Source organism: Mastigoproctus giganteus, chromosome 10 (genome assembly GCF_048544385.1).
Source record: "Mastigoproctus giganteus isolate SK-2022 chromosome 10, ASM4854438v1, whole genome shotgun sequence".
Taxonomy (NCBI): Eukaryota; Metazoa; Arthropoda; class Arachnida; order Uropygi; family Thelyphonidae; genus Mastigoproctus; species Mastigoproctus giganteus.
In genome coordinates, this window is record NC_143584.1 from 28,065,796 (window position 1) to 28,086,286 (window position 20,491).

Consider the following 20,491-nt stretch of genomic DNA (forward strand, 5'->3'; position numbering starts at 1 on the left):
ATGCAGCAGTCCTCCATGTGGAAGAGAACCAAAAGCCTACCTAAGATCCAGGTATATGATATCAAAATTATTCTTTGTATCTAGTTCCTTTGTGACCACATCATTATATCCAATCAAATTGGTCAGACAAGACTTCCCCTTAACAAACCCATGCTGTGTCTGAACTATAACTGAAGTCTAGTTTAGATAATCCTGCAGTTGTTCTTTAATCAGCGTCTCCATTAATTTCCCTGCAAACTAATAGGTCACTAATAGGTTAAACGAAGTTAAACTAATAGGTCTGTAATTACTTGTCACCCTTTGATCCTCCTTTATGAATTAGGGTCACATTTGCCCATCAGACCATGGGTACTTCCTCCAAGTCCATAGAAGCTCTCATAATTATGGCTAAGGGTTTACTCACTTCCTTTACTTCCTCCTTTAATATAATTGGATAGATACCATCCACCCCAGGTGCCTTTCTTGTGTTATCTTCAATTTCTCCTCCACTCTGCTCTCAGTTATTACAAAATCATTTAGCTCACTGCCAGAGTTTAATACACCTGGCATTCCCCTTCCCTGCTGAATAACTCCTCATGTGTAAATGGAGATGCAAAATACTCATTCAGTTATTTAGCTTCCTGAGCAGAGTCATCAACACCATCGATATCAAGTGGACCAATCTGATTCATCCCTTTCCTTTTAGAGTTTACATAAGTAAAGAACTCTTTGCTGTTTTTCTTTGCATCCTTTGCCAAAGATTTCTTGTAATCTGCCTTCGCATGCCTAACCTCATTTGTAACTTCGTTACAGACCAGCTTATATCTATCATAGGCTTCTGTGTCACCTGTTAATTTATATGTATCCCATGCATTTTTCTTCTCTGTCACATGTCTAATTAGTTCATCTGACATCCATTTAGGCCTAAATTTTGAACAATATTTCTTTGTTGGTATGAAAAGCCTAGTGGCTTTCAAATTAATTCTTTGAATGCTTCCCATTTTGGATTTGCTGTTGGTAACATCATCAGTTGGTCCCATCATATAGGATTTAAATACTGTCTCAGACCACCATTGTCACCTTTACGAAAGCAAACACCTTCCCTTTTACTCCTGATGATAGTTACCTATTTGAGTAAATCCCATTTCCGCACACTGATCACTGACACCTGGTAGTTCCTTTATCTGCAGATTCTTAATGCATGAAGAATCACTACTAATAATCAGATCAAGACTGTTACTCCCTCTAGTTGCCTCCAAAATGCTGCTGTAGAAAACATTGAATCAGTAAATCCACAAAAGCCTTGCTAGTGTGTGAGTGACCAACCCACAAGTTCCAGTCAGTATCTGGGAAAGTAAAATCCCTCATTATGAGACAATCTTATTTACTAGCCCTCTCTATTTCTGTGTTAAGTTGTTCATTATACTCATCAGAGTCATATGGCCTGTAACACACTCCTACTGTCAAATTTTGCTTTTCCAGTGCTTATGTCACCCCAAACTGACTCGACACTGCACTGTCCACCCATGTAAACTCGCTGCACTTCCTTAGATTTTATGTGTTTCTTAACTAATAGCGTAACCTCTCCTCCCTTCCTATCCTGTCTATCCTTACTATACACATTATACTCCCCAAATTCCAATTCTGCATTCCTGTGTGACACCACCACTTTGATATTCCAATAAAAATGTAGGTATATATAAGAAATTACTGAGTGACCCTAATATAATAATGTTTTTTTTTTTTTTTGTTTTTTTTCATCAGTATATAACAAATTTGAGGTTATGGGGGACAATTAATTCACTTCTAATGCATGTTTTTAGAGAAAATTTACATCAATGCAATTTGTAAGACCACCACTCTATTTATGATAAATATAAATGAATTAAATTTCATGTAACATTATCATATTTGCAGCAAAAGCCTGTGGCTTCATTGCACTATATGGCAAATAATGTATATTATATATTTTAAACAAGCAATACTAATGAAATCCCCAAGCTCATTGTGACTCAACTAATTTACAAATGTTGGGTTTCTGCAGTAGTGTGGCAAGCTAAAGACCCCTACAGATTTTTAAAATTCCCCCTCAGCACAGTGGTCCATATAGGGGACATTTAATGATCCCTCATATGAACCATCTTTACTCCTTATCACATTGACATTCAGTTTCTGCTCTTTGCCTTTTCTACAGGTATTTCCATTGGCACTGATTTTTCTGAATTAGCACAGGTGTAATTCCGTCTCTCTGTCTTCCAAACCATACCTGCATTTACCTGCCAATGTCCTCGCAGTTCAGCTCTAAACTTGCAAACATTTTCTGTCTGTCCTCAAAATTACAACCTACAAAAATTTGAGACCAATGTCAACAATTATCATCTGTTATTCTCAACCTTTAATTCATATACAGTACTCAAGTACTATAGGTTCCAATTCCTTTTTTGTTTAAGGTCACTGTTAAAAAAAAAAAAAAAAATTACAAACCCAAGCAGCTACATTCCAAAATATTACCACTAGTTCTTTAAAATATCATCTTCAGGTAATTCTTCAGTGGGAACGAAATAACTCTGTTAATTTTTTTTATCCTTCTAAAGCTATCCTTGTCTTATTTCTTTGCAAAAAACAGTATGCTGCTCCCATGCTCATCTTTGGCAGCACTAAGATTTCTATATAAGATCATATAACTTTATTTACAACTGACTTCTGCCCTTGGCATAATCACATCACAAATATTGCTTCTTCTGCATGGAAAATCAGACTTGTTGCACCATGGCCTTAGTTGCTCACGTGCCATAAAAATTCAGGTGATCAATACATGAAAAACTGTACTTGCAGAAGTTCTTTTCATCTAAATAACTCCTGGCTCTGTGCACATTATAGATGTGCCCCACCATGGAATATCATTTCCACATCTCTGAATCAGTGTTCGTGCAAAGTCTTCTCTGGAATTCCTACAGAGGGAAATCAGGGTAATTAATGAACCTAACTTACAAACTCACTGCACTCCCTGTTACACAGCCATTCAGTTTCTTTTTTCTGCATGCCTTTTCTACAGATGTTTCCATGGGCACTGAATTAGCAGCAATCATTCTACCTCTTCCAGACCAGTCGAAACATGTATAAAGTAGTCAGCATCACTTTGCTCTTCAACTGTAAACTCATTGAAAATTACAACCTACAAAAATTCAAGTCCAGTATCTTTAAGTAGCTTTTGTCTTCTTAACCATCAACCTCCAGACACACACACACATTACAAGTATACTACCTTTTATATTTGGGAGTTACTATTTAATAAAAAAAAAAAAAACCAAGAATAGGGGATACCTAAGCACTTCAACCTGTGTAAAGTATAGTTTGTCTTACCTTTTTTAATAGAATATAGATTATTCTCAGACATTTCGTGGTACTTCTATACCTCTTACGTGATTAAATTGCTGTCGTTATTACACTGTCAACTTCACACTGATTTGATAATAATCTGTGTAGTCTGTGTACCCTTAAGAAAGTAAAAACAATTTACACTCTATGCAGGTTAAAATTAAATTTAAACACCAGAAATGTTAATTATGCACAGTGCACATCAAAGATCATACAATACTGTATTATGCAACTTCATTCTGTTTATAATGCTTATTGCAGTCAACTTTAACTTTTAGCATTATAGGTTATATTGCTTGACATATGGTCATTTCCTTCTCTATCTCTGTATCGCCCTTTTAGAAATGCTGTTCACTAAAAAAAAAATAATTTTTTCTTAAGATAGTATAATTTTTTTAATATTGATATTGAATAAATACTGCAAACACCAGCTATAATGAATAAAACTTTATTAAAATAACATAAAATGATGGTAAATTAAGGTGGCAGAATTGTGAAATATGTATACATTTATATCAGGTAAAGAAATAAATAATGAAATTCATACTGGAATATACTGCTACAAACACCTATTTCAACTGCATTGGGCAACTTACAGTGTGGCATATTCACTGGCTGTCCATTTCCACTAAAGTTAGACAAACTATCCTTCTAGCTCAGACCACCTGAAACCTTTTATCCCTAGAACTCTTAGATGATGGATCTGATATGACAAAAGTTTTCTTCTCCTTTTTTAGATTGGTTCATTGCTGTCATAATCATATGATTTAACTATTTATTTATTTTGATTTTACCTTGAAGTGCAAACCCTAACTTTGTCTGATAAACTAAATGCTTTGTAAACAACAACTATAGAAACCTTGGCTGTGGCCTTGGATTTTTTCAATCTAAAAACCTTTTAGTGATGATACCAGTGGTAAGGCTACAGAAAGCATGTGATAAAGCAATACATATTCCAGAAAATCCAGAGAAGAAAGTAGGGATGAGGAGTAGAGAAGTGGGAGGAATATAAGAAACAGAAACAAAAGGTGGACCATGCAGGAGAATTTATAATACTCAAACACTGAATGAATACTCAAAAATGAACCATTGTGGACCCTTCCACAGAACCACCAAATATATTACAATGTAACTGCATGATCCTATATAAAATTTAGTCGTGTTGGATCCAATTTCACCCAATTTAATCTACAGAAAACATCTGTAGATTAAATTGGGTGAGGTGTTTAAAATTTCAACACTACAAGGTCTGTTCAAAAGGTATCCAGATTATGTTCATTGATCAAGGTTGAGACAACAGAGTGCTCTGTGACAAAGCATAACATGTTTAAGCTTGTCTCATCCTTACCCCCATATAGTAAGATGTCACTCGCTTATGTCAGTCACTATCCACTGATAATGAGGGCATTTTTTTTTGAATTGTCAGAGTGTACTGAACAGTGTGTGTGTGTGTCTACACACACACTGTTCAGTGCACATGCATGCACCTATTCTGCATTGTGTTCAAAAACTTTGAACACAATGTTCCAGTACCTGACCTTATAGAACTTTACTAATAAAATTAATCAGTGAAGAGCAGTGTTCACTGAAAACGACTCATCCATCCACAACAGTATCTTGTCCTTAATGCCACATTTCTCCAATTTCTACAAGTCCTTTTATGTGTAACAGAGATAGATTTCTGCAAAGGTCATGCCATGGTTATTAAGTGAGGAACAAAACAAAACTACATGAACTCTGCAAATATGTTGCTTACAGTTTGTTTGAATGTGCAGCTAATGACAAGACAGTTTTTAAACATACATAATCGGAGATGAGACATAGGTTTACGGGTATGCTCCTGAAACCACACAGCAGTCTTTCCATTGAAAGATCCAGTGGAATGATTGCTGTTTGGTTGGGTTCTTTGACCCAAACACTGGTTGCTTTACTATAATAATGTACTGCTGCATATGTAACTACTTGTATGGATCTTTTTTGGTCAGACATGGAATTGCTCAAGTCCAGCTACTCCATAATCATCAGATATGGATGGATGGGTGGGGGTGTGTGTGTGTGTTCCTAGGCCATAACTGTGTGAGGGGCTTTGAAGGATGTTGATTTGATGATGTACGAACCAATAAAGAGTAATATGAAGACTTGGGTTTTGCCAATTGTGAAATTCGCCTTTCAAATGTGGGGAAAATGTTGGGCTATGTGCATCACTTCAGAAAGATACTATTCTGAACAAGATTAAATTGCTCACCCATAGGTATGTTTTATTATCACTATGTATTAGTAGTCTGAATACTTTTTTTTGAATAGACCTCATGTCAACAGTTGATCCTACTAGAAATGCTGAGCATTTTAAGTTGACTGAAGCATAGCCTGTACCCAAAAGTTTTGGAAGCAGTATAATTTATCTTCCATTTTAATATTTGTTTATTGTTATCTGATTTTTTTTTTAATTTTTCCACTTTATTTTGCTATGTTTATATATTCAGTGATCACTGAATTATGACCACCTACCTAATACTGTGTTGGGCCACTGTTCGCACAGATAACAGCTACTATTTGCTTTTTTTTTTTTTTTTCTTTTTTTTTTTATGTGAACCCCAAACACCAGAGGTATTAAAACCTATAGTACTTAGTACCATGCATGGGTTGGAGGTTGAGAAGACGAAAGAAGATATTTGTTGACATTGGACTTGAACTTCTGTAGATTGTAATTTTCAGGAAATACATATGAAGAAGGTTGTTCCAGAAAACGGCAGTTGAATGAATAAATGAGGAAGATGAAAAGTTGGTTCTGTGGGTTTGAAGTTGGACAGTAAATGGATGTTGGCTGGTGGCGGCACGTGTTCGGACTGTTTTGAAAGAGAGAGCGGGAATTATAGAAGCCAATTCAGAAGAACAGTGCCCATGGAAGTATCTGTAGAAGAGGCATGCAGCAGAAACAGTGCGTCTATGAGAAAGCGAGTGGACAGACTCTGTTAGAGATGATTAATTAACCTAACTACCCTCTTCTGAATGGAATTAAGAAGCCTGAGAGAGGTTTTGGGGGCACCACCCCAGATGTGCGAACAATATTCCATGGCAGGGCGGATTTGCGATTTATACAGAGTGAGCAGCTGTTTGGAAGAAAAGTAATGCCGAGAGCGAAAGAGAAAACCAAGTTTTTTAGATGCAGAGGAAGCAATATTTGTAATGTGCTTGTGCCAAGAGAGATTAGAAGTCAGGGTAATCCCCAAAAGAGATATATCATTTTGCCTAGAAATCGGAGTGTCACTAAAGATAAGCATAGGAGCAGAAGAATCCTTTTTGCGAGATATAAGACAAGACTGAGTTTTAGAAGGGTTGAAATCAACTAAGTTGTCTTTGCCCCACTGGAGAATTACCTGAAGATCGGCATTTAAGGAATTGGTAACAGATTTTTGAGAGGTTGAAGCTGATTGAGCAGGACAAGATTTCTCAAACTAGAAAGTGGAATGCAATGTGCTATCATCGGAAAAAACTATGGATAGGATTTCCAGTCAATGGAAGAAGGTCATTAATATACAAGAGGAAAACAGTGGGGGAAAGAACTGAACCTTGGGGGACACCAGCATTAGTGGAGAAGTTAGAAGACAGGGAGGCAAAGACAGGGAGGCATCTACCATCACCCTCGGTGAACAGTCAGAGAGAAAACTGGATAACCAATTACTAAAAACAGTTGGCAAACCATAAGATGGAAGCTTGTTTAGGAGACCTTTATGCCAAACGCGATCAAAAGCCTTTGAGATGTCAAGAGCAACTACTTGTGTTTCACCGAACCTTTCCATTGAATTAGTCCATAAATGGGTAACATAAGCCAGAATATCACCATTGGATCAACACTGACGGAATCCATAGTGGCGATCATTGATCAGACGGAAGGTTTCTAGGTAGTTTAAGAGTTGGCGGTTAATTGATTTCTCCATTACTTTAGAAAGAATAGAAGTAATTGCATTGGGACAATAATTGGATGGGAGGGATTTGTCACCCTTTTTAGGAACTGGCTGGATATGAGCAAATTTCCAAGCAGAAGGAAAAACACCTTTGGAATAAGAAAGTGAAAAAAGGTGGCAAAGAATAGGAGTAAGTTCAGGAGCATAGGTTTTGAGAACAAGTGGAGAAATACCATCAGGACCTGGAGCTTTCTTAGCATCAAGATTCATCAAAATCCTTCTGATATCCTTTTGACGGAAGACCACAGGAGGCATTGAATGGAGCGTGTTGGGAATGTTGGGAGGTGTTTTACCAAGATCATTCATACATGAGCTGGAAAAAAATGGGATGCTAGCAGGTCAGCTTTATCCTTGGCTGAAGTGACAACAGAACCATCTGGTTTGGACAGAGGTGGGAGCAGAGATGGGCAGAAGTTGCGGCCAATAGCTTTGGCAAGAGACCAGAATGCTCGGCTACCATTAGGGCAAGAAGCAAGTTTTCTACTCTTAGCCTGTTCAATCTCTAGTTTGGACTGATTAATAACTGCTTTGCAATTGTTGCAAGCTTTGGTGTAGGCAGAAAATGAAACTGAAGAATTAGAAACAAGCCAATTACGATATGCAACATTCTTCTCTTGGACAGCCTTAGCACATTTATTGGAAAATCAAGGTTTAGATAAAGGACGAGATTTTAAAGTGGAGTGTGGGATAAAGGATTCCATTACTGCAAGAATAATTTCACTGACACGATCTGAGCAAACGTTGACATCAGAAGTTTTGAAACAGTAATCCGAACAAGGAAAAGAAGAAAAGAAGTCTTGCAGGTCATCCCATTTTGCATTCTTGTAATGCCAAACAACACGAGGTTGGGAATAGCCATGAGATAAAGGTTCCATTGGAGAAGAGACAGTCACCAAGTTGTGATCTGAAGTGCCTAAAGGACCTCTCACTTTGACCGTGTACTTAGAAGGGTTGTTTGTAAGAAAAAGATCAAGCGTATTGGCTGTATGATTAGGATTGTCCGGTATTCTTGTAGGTAAATGAAAAATCTGTGCTAGGTCATTAGTAATTGAAAAAGCCTCAGCATCTTGACCTGCTGGGTCGGCGTGGCTAGAAAACGGAAGCCAGCTGGAGTTGTGAACATTAAAATCACCAAGGAAAATTACCTCACTGTTAGGAAAGTTGGACTGGAGAAATTCAAGTTTCAAAGAGGGGAAGTCAAAGAGCTCCAAGTGATTAGTGGAGTTGGGAGAACGGTAGAGACAACAGATGAATTTGACAATGAGGTAGAGAGATTTTAAGCCAGAGAAGATCAAAGAGAGGAGATTCCAAATTGCCAAGTCTCTGACAGGGAATATCAGAACGGACATATGCAAAAGTGCCACCTTTGAGGCGAAAGGAATCATACAGCGAATAATTTGGGCATCTGAGATGAGCAGTAGTTGAATCAACCGATAACTGAGATTCTGTCAGAAAAAGTACATGGGATTTGGCAGACTGCAAGTGGAAATGGACATCGTTGAGATTAGAATTGAGACCACGTATATTTGTGAAATGAATTAGGAAGTCCTTGGCATTGCCCATAGGCATTACCCATAGGAATCTGCAGCCAAGCTGCCTGCAAGGCTTTCCACACTGTCATAATAGGTGATGGTTGTGTGTCTGTATGCCTCACCTCCCATTTCAAAACATACCATAGGTGTTTATTTGGACTGAAGTGAGACGAATTTGGAAGCCACTCAAGATGGGTGATATCTTCACTGTTCCTAGAACCACTCGTGCAAGGTGTGGGCGTGGTACAGTGCATTATAGTCTTGGATTATCTTGCCTCACCAGTGAAATGTTGGTCCGTATGTACCAGAGGTCCTGGTTCTTGTCAGCAAAATATGCCCCATATTAAGCAACCACCACCACCTGCCTGGATAGTGGGAACCATGCATGATGGGTCCATGGACTCACATTGCTTGTGCCATACATGAAGGCTTCCATCGGCATGTTGCACCAGGCATTGAACTCGCCTGACCAGCACACTTGTTTCCAGTCCTCCAGTGTCCAGCCAGCATGTTGTTCACACCACAGCATTTGCCATCAACAATGATCATTGTTGAGGAGAGGGGTGTCTCGTGGTTCATCTGTTTGTTTGTTATTTGGTTTTTAGGAGCATTAGCAACTAAGGCCATATTGCTCCGGGGATATGCGGTGGTCATTCCCTGACCTTTCCGCATCCTCCGTATTTGGTGGTCACAGGCTCGAACCCTGGTCTAATCAAGAAGCGTGTGCTACACACTGTTGCTCCTGCCCACCTGGCAACGGAGGCGCCCGTGGTTCATCTGCCATCGAACTTCATATGTCTGAATGTGTGACACATTGTCATTTGGAATATTGTTCTTGCATTCCCTATTGTATTGCAATGTCAACTGTTGCACAGTGACCTGTCATTGAGCTCGTCCAATGCGCTGCACCCTTTGCTCACCACAAACAACCACCTTGTGCAATCCTTTATAGTTCTGTTGGCAGTAGGTAGTTTGACCCATTTGAAACCATTACACCTTAATCACAGTGGGCCATGAGCACCCAATGCACCAACTCCACAATCGCGCCTATTTAAACTTTGTGATAGCTTTACTACATCCCAAAACTACCACTTTATCACTTCAACTTGCACGACCGATTGAAGTTACCACTGTTCTAGCATAGGAACCTATTTGACTTTTTATACTCTGAGCTATGCAGCATAGTCTACTATGGATGTGGTGGTCATAATTCAGTGATCACTGAGTCTGTGCGTGTATATATATATATATATATATATATATATATAGATATAAACACAGTGCTTTTTTTGGGATGGGACGGCGTACCGGCACATTTATTAACAGCGACGTGTGACATTTAGATGTAATGCGCTTCGAAATTTGTGATGTTCCTTAAATTTGCTATTCAAATAAGCTTAAAATTATTTAACTAAATTTGCATTTTTCACTGTTTATTGTTAAGATATTTTCAATATAAAATATTGAAAATATTTTATAACCATTGTAACCATTTTTATAATTCTAAATTACTCAGTCAGACTTCTGTTTAACGAAGTCCTTTTACACCGAATTATTCTGAATACCCCTTGAAAGTTACATTAATATACTTTCTGTTGAGCTAGAAAATTTTCATATTGCAAATGGATTGGGTGAGAATTAACTCGGTACGCACTGTTCGCATTTCTGGCCTTCAGGCAATTTAGGCTATTAGTCCTGCTGCGAGAATTAAGAGAGCTAAAGCATTCTACAACTTAGTGATACCTGGTAAAACCTATCCGCCCACCTGTCCCACATACCGAGAAATCGCACTGGTCAGCAGTGAGCAGATCAAGGGGTATTCCCAATGGGCTCTGGCCCACCTTCTACTGCAGTGGTGTCAAACTTTTCCCCAGGGGCCATATTAAAAAAAAAATTCGAAAGTTTGATTTCTTTAGTGTGTTCCTTTTTTCCATATCTTGTTGCACATAAAAGTAAAATTGAAAATATTCGAAAATTTTATTAAGTTTAATTTTTATTAAAATTACATTAACTGAACAAAACATTTAATGAGAAAATTTATTTGAGAATTAACAAAATTTAAAATGCTGTTTTAGTTCAGACAGGAAAATGTGACTAATTTTGACCGCCAGACAGGAAAATGTGACTAATTTTCGTGTGTGTGCCCCCCCCTTATTTCCGTCGCTAATGGAGCTAAAAATTTAAAAATCACATTAGCTATGCATTATTCGATGCTTAGCAAGGGAAAACTATTCCGATTGAAATCTGTTGTTTTCTTTGTGTTAAAATTAAAAAAAAAAAAATTTTATTGCACTTCGATAGTGTGCTTCTCTGTTCTAAGTAACTCTCCTTTTGGTGACAAAAAGGTTGCTAAATAGTTAGTTAATAATTCTGTAAAGGTCATTTATAAATTTTGCGACGAGAAGTATTTTTTAACAATTTTCAAAGCTGGAGTTGTCCTGGAAGGAATTACTCACAGAGCCAGTGTTGAGGCGGTGGTGGTGGGGAGGCCTGCACGGCCCTCACCTGCCAGTAGCTTTGCCCCAAGACTTTAATCGCTTCCCCAGTCAGAGTCGCTTCTCCCGCCCTTGTCATTCACAACAATTGCAGACTCAAATAGACAACGTTTTCGTTAGTTCCTCAGTTTTATGCCAAGCTGGTGTACTAGAAATATTTTTGTTACCATAAAACCCTCTATTTGAGATACTACACTAACGACCGTTCGTGACTACGGAACCGTCATCCTGAGTGCCCGGCACTCAGTAGTTGACCGATTTATTTACTTATTTTACTCACATTTTACTTATTTTTTTATATACTTGAATAAATTTATGCTTAATCAACTGTGTTACTATACTAAATTTGTTGTTATTATTCCAAAAACATTACCTTGAAAGTAACAATATCAGGAAAAAAAAAAAAAAACTTTGAGTACTTTTCATATCCTTATAATTTTCAATTTTTCCTGATAGCACAAAACAAGTACCGGCACCTATTTTTCTACAAAAAAAGCACTGTATATATATATATATATTGTTTTAATAAAGTTTAATTTGGTGTGATCCGTTTTTGAAGCATTTTATTCAGTATGAGCTTCTTATTAACATTTGATTTATTTTATATATAATAATCACTGCATACTGTTTTACAGTTAACAAATGCTTGTTAACTGTTTTATGATTATTCTTGATCCATGACTACTTTTATTAACATCCAAATTGGTGTTTTATCCAGAAAAGTATAACATTCAAACTAATTTGAGTAGCTACGTTTTTTCTCAAGTTGCAAGGATTGAGAGTATTTCAGTTTTGTTGCATTATTTGTTTTTAAACTTAATTTTTTTAACAAAAGTATGACTGCATTCTCCGGGATATCACCAAGTGTCCTTACCTCTTGCATCCATCTTGTGGAGGCAGAAAGACCTTGGGAACGACTCCAATGGTAATATTTAAGCTATTCTTAAAAGTAAACGTCCATTTCTTATCCCAGGATTATAATAATGGGTTGTTATGGAGGGAAGAAAAGGACTTGAAGAGGGCACTATATGCCTCCCTCCAGGAGAGCAAGCGGCTGCGGACATTGGGAGAAGAGGAACTTAATGGAGACCAGAAGGATGGAGCTGATGGGAGCAGATGCAGTTCCTTATCCAGAAGATCAGGAGCCGGAGATAATCAAGATTCAAATCCAAAAAAGTAAGATAAGTTTTGTTTGGAAATTAGTTCTGTTTGTCTTTAATCATGTCCTTAAATGAGATGCTTTCTTTATCATAATCAAAGTAGAAATAAATACTTGCAGACATTTTATATACTCTGATATTTACTTTTTTTTCAACTCATCCCCTTTCCGCTGTCAGAAAATTCTTTTGCTGTATTTCTTGAACACACCCCAACTTGTGTTATGCTAATTCCAGCTCTTAGTACTTTTAGTAACATGTTTGTTGTGTTCATCATCACATGCAAGTTTGAAATGTCATCTCATATATGTACGCTTTGCCGTATTTCAATTATTTTTGTAAATTATGTCTTCTTATTAAGATGTGGTGTCACACCTTTAAACACGATCCCAATTTAGTTATGGGTTAAAAGAAAACCTCAAGACCACACTTCTGGTAGATTTTTTTTTTTTTTTTTTTTTTTGTTGCCAATTCCTGTTATGTATAGAATTACTGCTGATTTTTTTGAAATCAGTTCCATCTTTTTGCTTTTAAAGTATTTTTGATTAATTAATTAACTTGGGCATCCGTTATTTAATAATATTCCTTCGACAATTTCGATTTGACCAGCATTGTTTTATCATTATGACAAATTTTAAGAAGAAATCTGTTCATCAGTATTTTTATGATACCTAATTTATTTTTTTTGCAATGATTAGACACACACTTTATGGATAGCCCAGAATCCTTTGGCTTTCCATAGGCGAAACTTGCAGGTTTATATAAAGTTGACTATGGATAATACATAAACTAGGCATCTAATTGCAAAATTAAATTGTGTATTGTTTCTTCAACTTGCTGCATAAAAGATAATATCCTTCAAAAATTAACAGTATTGGTGACCCTAAGCACAAAAATCATACTCATTTTATGACTTAATCAATAAACAGTATAGCAATTGCTTAATTATTGGTACGCACCTCACTTATCCATTTTCACATAAAAGTATAAAAAGTGAAAGCATTAAAAATATAATTAATAAAATCAGAAGATTAAACTACATTAATGATTTAAGACTGTGCTCGGAGTAAGAAGAGGTGTACTGCCCATTCTACCGGTTGATATATATAAAATCACTATGTAAACGAACTTAAATTGTTAAAAGTTGTAATGTAAAAACTATTATCGATAATCTTCTAACCAAATTCAATTCGGTACACAATAGACTAAATAATATCGGTGTTTAGATACACCATAGATACTCTTAAAAAAACTACAAAGTAGTTGTTGTGGGCATCATTTGCTCTTTCTCATATTGTGCTCTGCCTTCACGACGAGTTGCCATGATACTGCACTACCTCAAATAAGTAACGCTTCACTAATAGAGAAGACTATTGTTACTTATTCTCAGTGAGTACCACCACCCAGACATGTTTCAAGGCTATTGGCCTATCATCAGTGGGTGGGCAGGTACCCTAGTATTGCAGACATGACGACCCAGTTGTGAAGTTAATCGCACAATATGAGAGATGCCAAAAGGTGTATAAGATAATATTTAAAATAATTAAATGCACATGGCATAATACTTTAAGAGTTTAATATCTATATAATATCGGTGTTTAGATACACCATAGATACTCTTAAAAAAACTACAAAGTAGTTGTTGTGGGCATCATTTGCTCTTTCTCATATTGTGCTCTACCTTCACGACGAGTTGCCATGATACTGCACTACCTCAAATAAGTAACGCTTCACTAATAGAGAAGACTATTGTTACTTATTCTCAGTGAGTACCACCACCCAGTACCCACCACCTTTTGGCATCTCTCATATTGTGCGATTAACTTCACAACTGGGTCGTCATGTCTGCAATACTAGGGTACCTGCCCACCCACTGATGATAGGCCAATAGCCTTGAAACATGTCTGGATCTAGATAAGTTGGGAAAATGGGCTAAGTGGCAAGTGAAATTTAACATTTACAAATGCAAAGTACTGCATGTAGGTAGCAATAACCGAAGAGAAATGTACCAACTGTGTGGTACTATACTCAGGGAAGTGGAAAGTGAAAAAGACCTGGGGTTACGTAATTGTGCAGCCAAATATGAAGTTTGCTGAGCAGTGCAGATGGGCTGCAAAGGGCAGGTCATGGAGTCTTGTCAATGATATATAGGAATTTTGCCAGCAGGGACAAGGAGGTGATTATCCCATTATACAAGGCAATGGTCAGGCCACATCTAGAGTATTGTGTGCAGATCTGGAGGCATCATTTTTAGAAAGGATGTAGAGTTGCTAGAACGAGTACAAAGAAGGGCAACAAGATTAGTGAGGGGAACAAAGGGGTGCTCTTACCAAGAAAGACTTAAGTTTTGCAAATTGCAGAACCTGGAGAGTAGGCACCTGCGAGGTGAACAATGGGTTGAGCAAGCTGAATGCTGATGGGATTCTTCCTCTTGCTCAAAGTAAGAACCTGAGGGGGCCACAGTTTCAAATTGAGGAAAGACAGTTGTAGAATAGATGTACAGAAATTTGCCTTTAGCCAGAGTTGATTGGTGGAACAGGCTTCCATCTTTTGTTGTGGAAGCTAATAGCATAAATAAATTTAAGGCTGAGCTGGACAGGCATTTGGAACGAATGGAGGGATGGAATATTTTTTTTTTTTTTTCTGCTGATGCTGCATAAGCTTGTTTTCTTGCATCGTATGCCTCTACTAATGATGCCACACCTTGGCCTCTGCTTATGTTGATTCAAACTTCACGATCACATCCATTATACTAGGTGCAGTCTGTTATGACTGCACAAGCATTAGTAGAGGCATATGATGCAAGAAAGCAAGCTTATTCAGCATCAGCCAAAAAAAAAAAAAAAAAAAACACACACCACTCCCATTTCACCCCTCCGTTCGTTCGAAATACCTGTCCAGTTGAGCTTTAAATTTGTTTAGGCTCTCAACTTCAACAACAAGTGATGGAAGTCGGTTCCACCAACCAACCACCCGCTGGCCAAAGGCAAATTTCCGCACATCTATCCGATATCCGTCCTTCCTCAATTTGAATTTATGCCCTCTGAGGTGATTATTCTGAGCAAGATGAAGAATCCCATTGGCATTGAGCATGCTCAAACCATTCAAAGCCTTATACACCTCTATCAGATCACCTCGCCGGTGCCTAGTCTCCAGACTGTAATTTGCAAAACTTAAGCCTTTCTTCGTAAGAGCAACCCTTTGTTCCATTCACTAATCTTGTTGCCCTTCTCTGTACCCGTTCCAGCAGCTCTACATCCTTCTTGAAATGAGGCCTCCAGACCTGTATACAGTACTCAAGATGTGGCCTAACCATTGCCTTATACAAGGGAATAATCACCTCCTTATCCCTGCTAGAAAAATTCCTGTATATCATTGACAAGACACTATGAGCTACTCTTGCAGCTCGTCTGCACTGCTCAGAGAACTTCATATCTGCCTGCACAATTACCCCCAGGTCCTTTTCATTCTCCACCACTGTCAGTGTAGTACCGCAGAGTTGATACGTTGCTCTGGGGTTACTGTTTCCCATATGTAGTACTTTACATTTGTCAATATTAAACTTCATTTGCCTAGCGTCAGTAGTGTCCTTAACAACCCTGCCAACTTTGTATCATCTGCAAACTTGGACATTAAACTTGATATCCCATCATCAATATCATTCATAAACACCGAAAACAACAACGGACCCAACACTGAACCCTGAGGAACTCCACTAATAACATTAGTCCACGTTGAGCAGTGTCCATTGATTACCACTCTCTGTCTTCTGCCACTCAACCATCCCCTTATCCATAGCAGCAATTTGCCTCCAATGCCACACTGCTCCAATTTGTGCAGCAGTCTTCCATGTGCAACAGTATCAAAAGCCTTTCTAAGATCCAAATATATAATATCAAAGTTATTCCCTGCATCCAGTTCTTTTGTGACTACATCATAGTATCCAATCAGATTGGTCAGGCAAGACCTGCCCTTAACAAAACCATGCTGTGTCTGAGCTATAACTGAATTCTTGTCTAGATGATCCTGCAGTGCTTCTTTAACCAGTGCCTCCATTAATTTACCTGGAACAGAAGTTAAACTAACAGGTCTATAATTACTTGTGTCAGCCTTTGATCCTCCTTTGTGAATTGGGGTTACATTTGCACATCTCCAGTCTATGGTACCTCCCCTGAGTCCAAAGAAGCTCTCATAATTATGGCTAGGGGTTTACTTACTTCCTTTGCTGCCTCCTTTAATATAACTGGATAGATCCCATCCACTCCAGGTGCCTTTTTTATGTTTATCCTCAACAATCTCTCCTCCACTTTCCTCTCAGTTATTACAAAATCATCCAGCTCACTGCCAATGTTTACTTTACCTACATCATTCTCCTTCCTGAATAACTCCTCATGCGTGAATGTAGATGCAAAATACTCGTTTAGATTGTTAGCCACCTGAGCAGGATCCTCAACTGTTGAACCATCAATATCCAGTGGACCAATCTGATTCATCCCTTTCCTTCTTGAGTTTAAATATGTAAAGAATACTCTTTTCTGTTTTTCTTTGCATCCTATGCCAAGGATTTTTCGTAGTCTGCCTTTGCCTGCCTAATACAGACTACAGGCAGCTAATACACGATAAATTACTCTCCCAATGGCAACAATCCTGGCATGAGCAAGTCACAAACAAGCTCTATCAAATAAAGCCTGTAATCCGACATTGGCAGTCTAGTCTGCGCAGGAGTCGCAGAGAGGAAGTTGTTCTAGCTCGCCTCCGCATAGGACACCATCATCTTACACATGCATTTCTGCTGAGGGCAGATGACTGTCCTATGTGTGAGAATTGTGACACCTATTTAAGTATACGTCACATTTTAACCGGGTGTCCACGTTTTAGACATGAACGTGACTTTTATTTTACCGAATTTCGTCATCTGGCTGAGACTTATACACTCAGTCAGATTTTATCTGACAATGACAATGTGTCTGCTGTTTTTAGCTTTTTAAAATCTGTAAGCCTTTTTACCCGTATTTAAAATTGAATTGTTATTCCTTTGCTGATATATTTTTTACTTTTATACCTTTAATATTTATGTTATATCTCGACATGGTGGCCTAACTAATTAGGTCACTGAATATTTTAATTTTTTATACATGACCTGAATTTGGCGCATTATAGCCTTAGTTGCTAATGCGCCAATAAACCCCAAACCAACCAACCAACCAACCAACCAACCAACCAACCAACCAACCAACCAACTTTGCCTGCCTAATCTCCTTTGTGACTTGGTTACAGACCAACTTATATCTATCATAGGCTTCAATGTCACCCATTAATTTGTATGTATCCCATGCATTTTTCTTCTCTGCCACATGTCTCATTAGTTCATCTGACAACCATTTAGGCCTAAACCTTGAACAATATTTCTTAGTTGGTATGTAAAGCCTGGTAGCCTCCAAGATTAGTTCCTTGAATGCTTCCCATTTTGAGTTTGCTGTTGGTAACATCATCAGTTGGTCCCACTGTATAGAATTTAAATACTGTCTCAGACCATCATAGTCGCCTTTACAAAAACAAAAACCCTTCCCTTTACCTCTGATGGTAGTTACATCCTTGAGTAAATCCCACTTCAACACACTGTGATCACTGCCACCTAGTGGTTCATTTATCTGCAGATTCTTAATGCATGAAGAATCACTACTGATAATCAGATCAAGAGTATTGCTCCCTCTTGTTGCCTCACGAACATGCTGATGTAGAAAACAATCATCCAATAAATCCACAAAAGCCTTGCTAGTGTGCGAGTGACCAACCCACAAATTCCAGTCAATATCTGGGAAATTAAAATCCCCCATTATAAGACTCTCTGATTTACTGGCCCACTCTATTTCCCTGTACAATATCTTATTATACTCATCAGAGTCATTAGGCCTATAGCACACTCCTACTCTCAATTTTGATTTCCCTATGCTTATGTCACACCAAACTGACTCGACACTGCCCTGTCCATCGATGTCGACTGGCTTCACTTCCTTGGACTTTGTGTTTCTTAACTAATAGCATAACCCCTCCTCCCCTTCTGTCCTGTCTATCCTTTCTATACACATTGTATTCCCCAAATTCCAGTTCCGCATTACTTATATCTGTGTGACACCACGTCTCTGCCACCTCTGCCAGTGGCTACTGTTAATCTATTAGTCCTTGTATCCCCCCCCAAACTAGCAGTTTTCCGACCCACCTAACACTGCCTCGACAGCATCAGCAAAAATTCTTGCACCCTTTCTATTTAAGTGTATCCCATCCCTGTAGAAGCAATCTCTCCTGTTAACAAGTACAGTCCAGGGTGAAAAAAATTCTACCCCTTGAGCCTTGCACAATCCCTCCAGGGCCGAATTGATCGACAAGGCTCTCATCATATACTCCCTCCTATGGTGTCTGGGCAGAATTGCAGACACTTTCAAATTCAACCCTATTTCACGGCTGTTTTTTCAACAGTGACCTGTACTTGCTAAGTAATTCTGCCGGTCTCCTACTCTTAATATCATTAGTGCCAACGTGTACAACTATATCACCTTTTGTGCCCTTAAAAGATGATATCCGCTCTACAACGTCATCAACCTTTGCCCCTGGCAGACATACCCTGGTCCTATTCCACCTATCCTTTTTACAAAGCATGTTCCCTGTTTCCCTGACAGTAGAGTCACCAACAACTACTAGTTCCTGTGGGACCAGCGCATTCTGCCTAGGGGGCTGCCTCTGTATTGCCTGATGACCAAGTGCAAGCTCTGGCTTTGATGTGGGCAGCTGAGAGCTTGATGGGCCCCTCAATTTATTTCCTTCGAGGGCATCCACCCTGTCCTTCAAGCTCTCATAAAGGCCCATACCAACGCTGAGTTGTCGCCTGATTTCCTTGCACTCCTCACATCGTGCACACACAAAGACATCCCCCCCTTGGCAGTATGATGTCCCGTACCCAACTGCTCCGCAAACATCAAGCAAACAGTGCATTTTAAAAGACTGTATTCAGAGGGCAACTGCCCCCCCTCAGTTCTCCCCTGAACCACAGCACTCCCATTAGCTTGAGCCTTTTGCTTTGCTGCTCTGGTCAGAGTCATGATTCCGATTTAATTCAATAAAATTTCAAAACAAAAATTAAATCCTTAAGTTATATCCCAAAACAGTTATGTTATATTAGGCCGCCGTAACCTAGTGGTCAGGCGCGCGGGTGCATAAGTACACGTGCCTTGAGTGACCGGGGTTCAAGCCCGTGATTACTGAATACGGTGCTGTTTCTTGTATTCTGTCTACCTTGTGAACTCCTCTGACCGTTTGGTCGTCCTGGAGTATAAACAGAAAATTTATTTTATTTATTTATATATATATTTTTTTTTTCGGTATCTAGTGTTTTCTACGAGTTCCCTTTATACAACTTCCGTATCACGTGTACCACAATAGTTATGTATTAATTATTTGTTAAGATTAAGTCGTTATATATATATAGAGTTAAAAATACAATTTAATTGACAATAAAGTTTATCAAGATTAATAGATTTACTGATTAATTGACAATATTATATTATGCACTATACTACACTAAGCTTATGCTATCATGTAAAAATGGCGGGAATTCTCGAACGGTACTTCTACGGACTCGTAAGTATTGATTAGCTTCCAAATCTCGCTATCTCAATTTAGAATAAACTAAGGATCCTGACTAGGTCTATAATCTGCTTATAGAAGATAATTTGATATAACAATTTGTTAATAAATCGACTAAATTTGGTTAAAAAAAAGACCTCTCGTTCAATTTGTAACACGTGGATTTGATACCGTTACCGATACTAAGTAATACCTACAAAATCTCTGTCTAAGTTAAACTTTAAACTAATATCATAACTAGGAATATAAAGCTACTCTAGAAAATAAGTTAATATGACAATTTAAGCTAATAAATCAGGAAAAACTTCTCTGTTCCAAGAGCTTCAAGGAGCTTCGTCCGCACA

At 38.2% G+C, this 20,491-nt stretch overlaps 1 protein-coding gene across 1 annotated transcript in view; it reads left to right on the forward strand.

Annotated features, from left to right (window-relative positions):
• Positions 1–20,491, forward strand: part of LOC150078915 (uncharacterized) — a 508,023-nt gene that overhangs the window by 113,191 nt on the left and 374,341 nt on the right. The window contains exon 3 of the mRNA XM_090382884.1: positions 12,323–12,525. Within this exon, the coding sequence (XP_090239010.1) occupies positions 12,323–12,525 (203 nt within the window). The remainder of the gene's footprint in view (positions 1–12,322; positions 12,526–20,491) is intronic.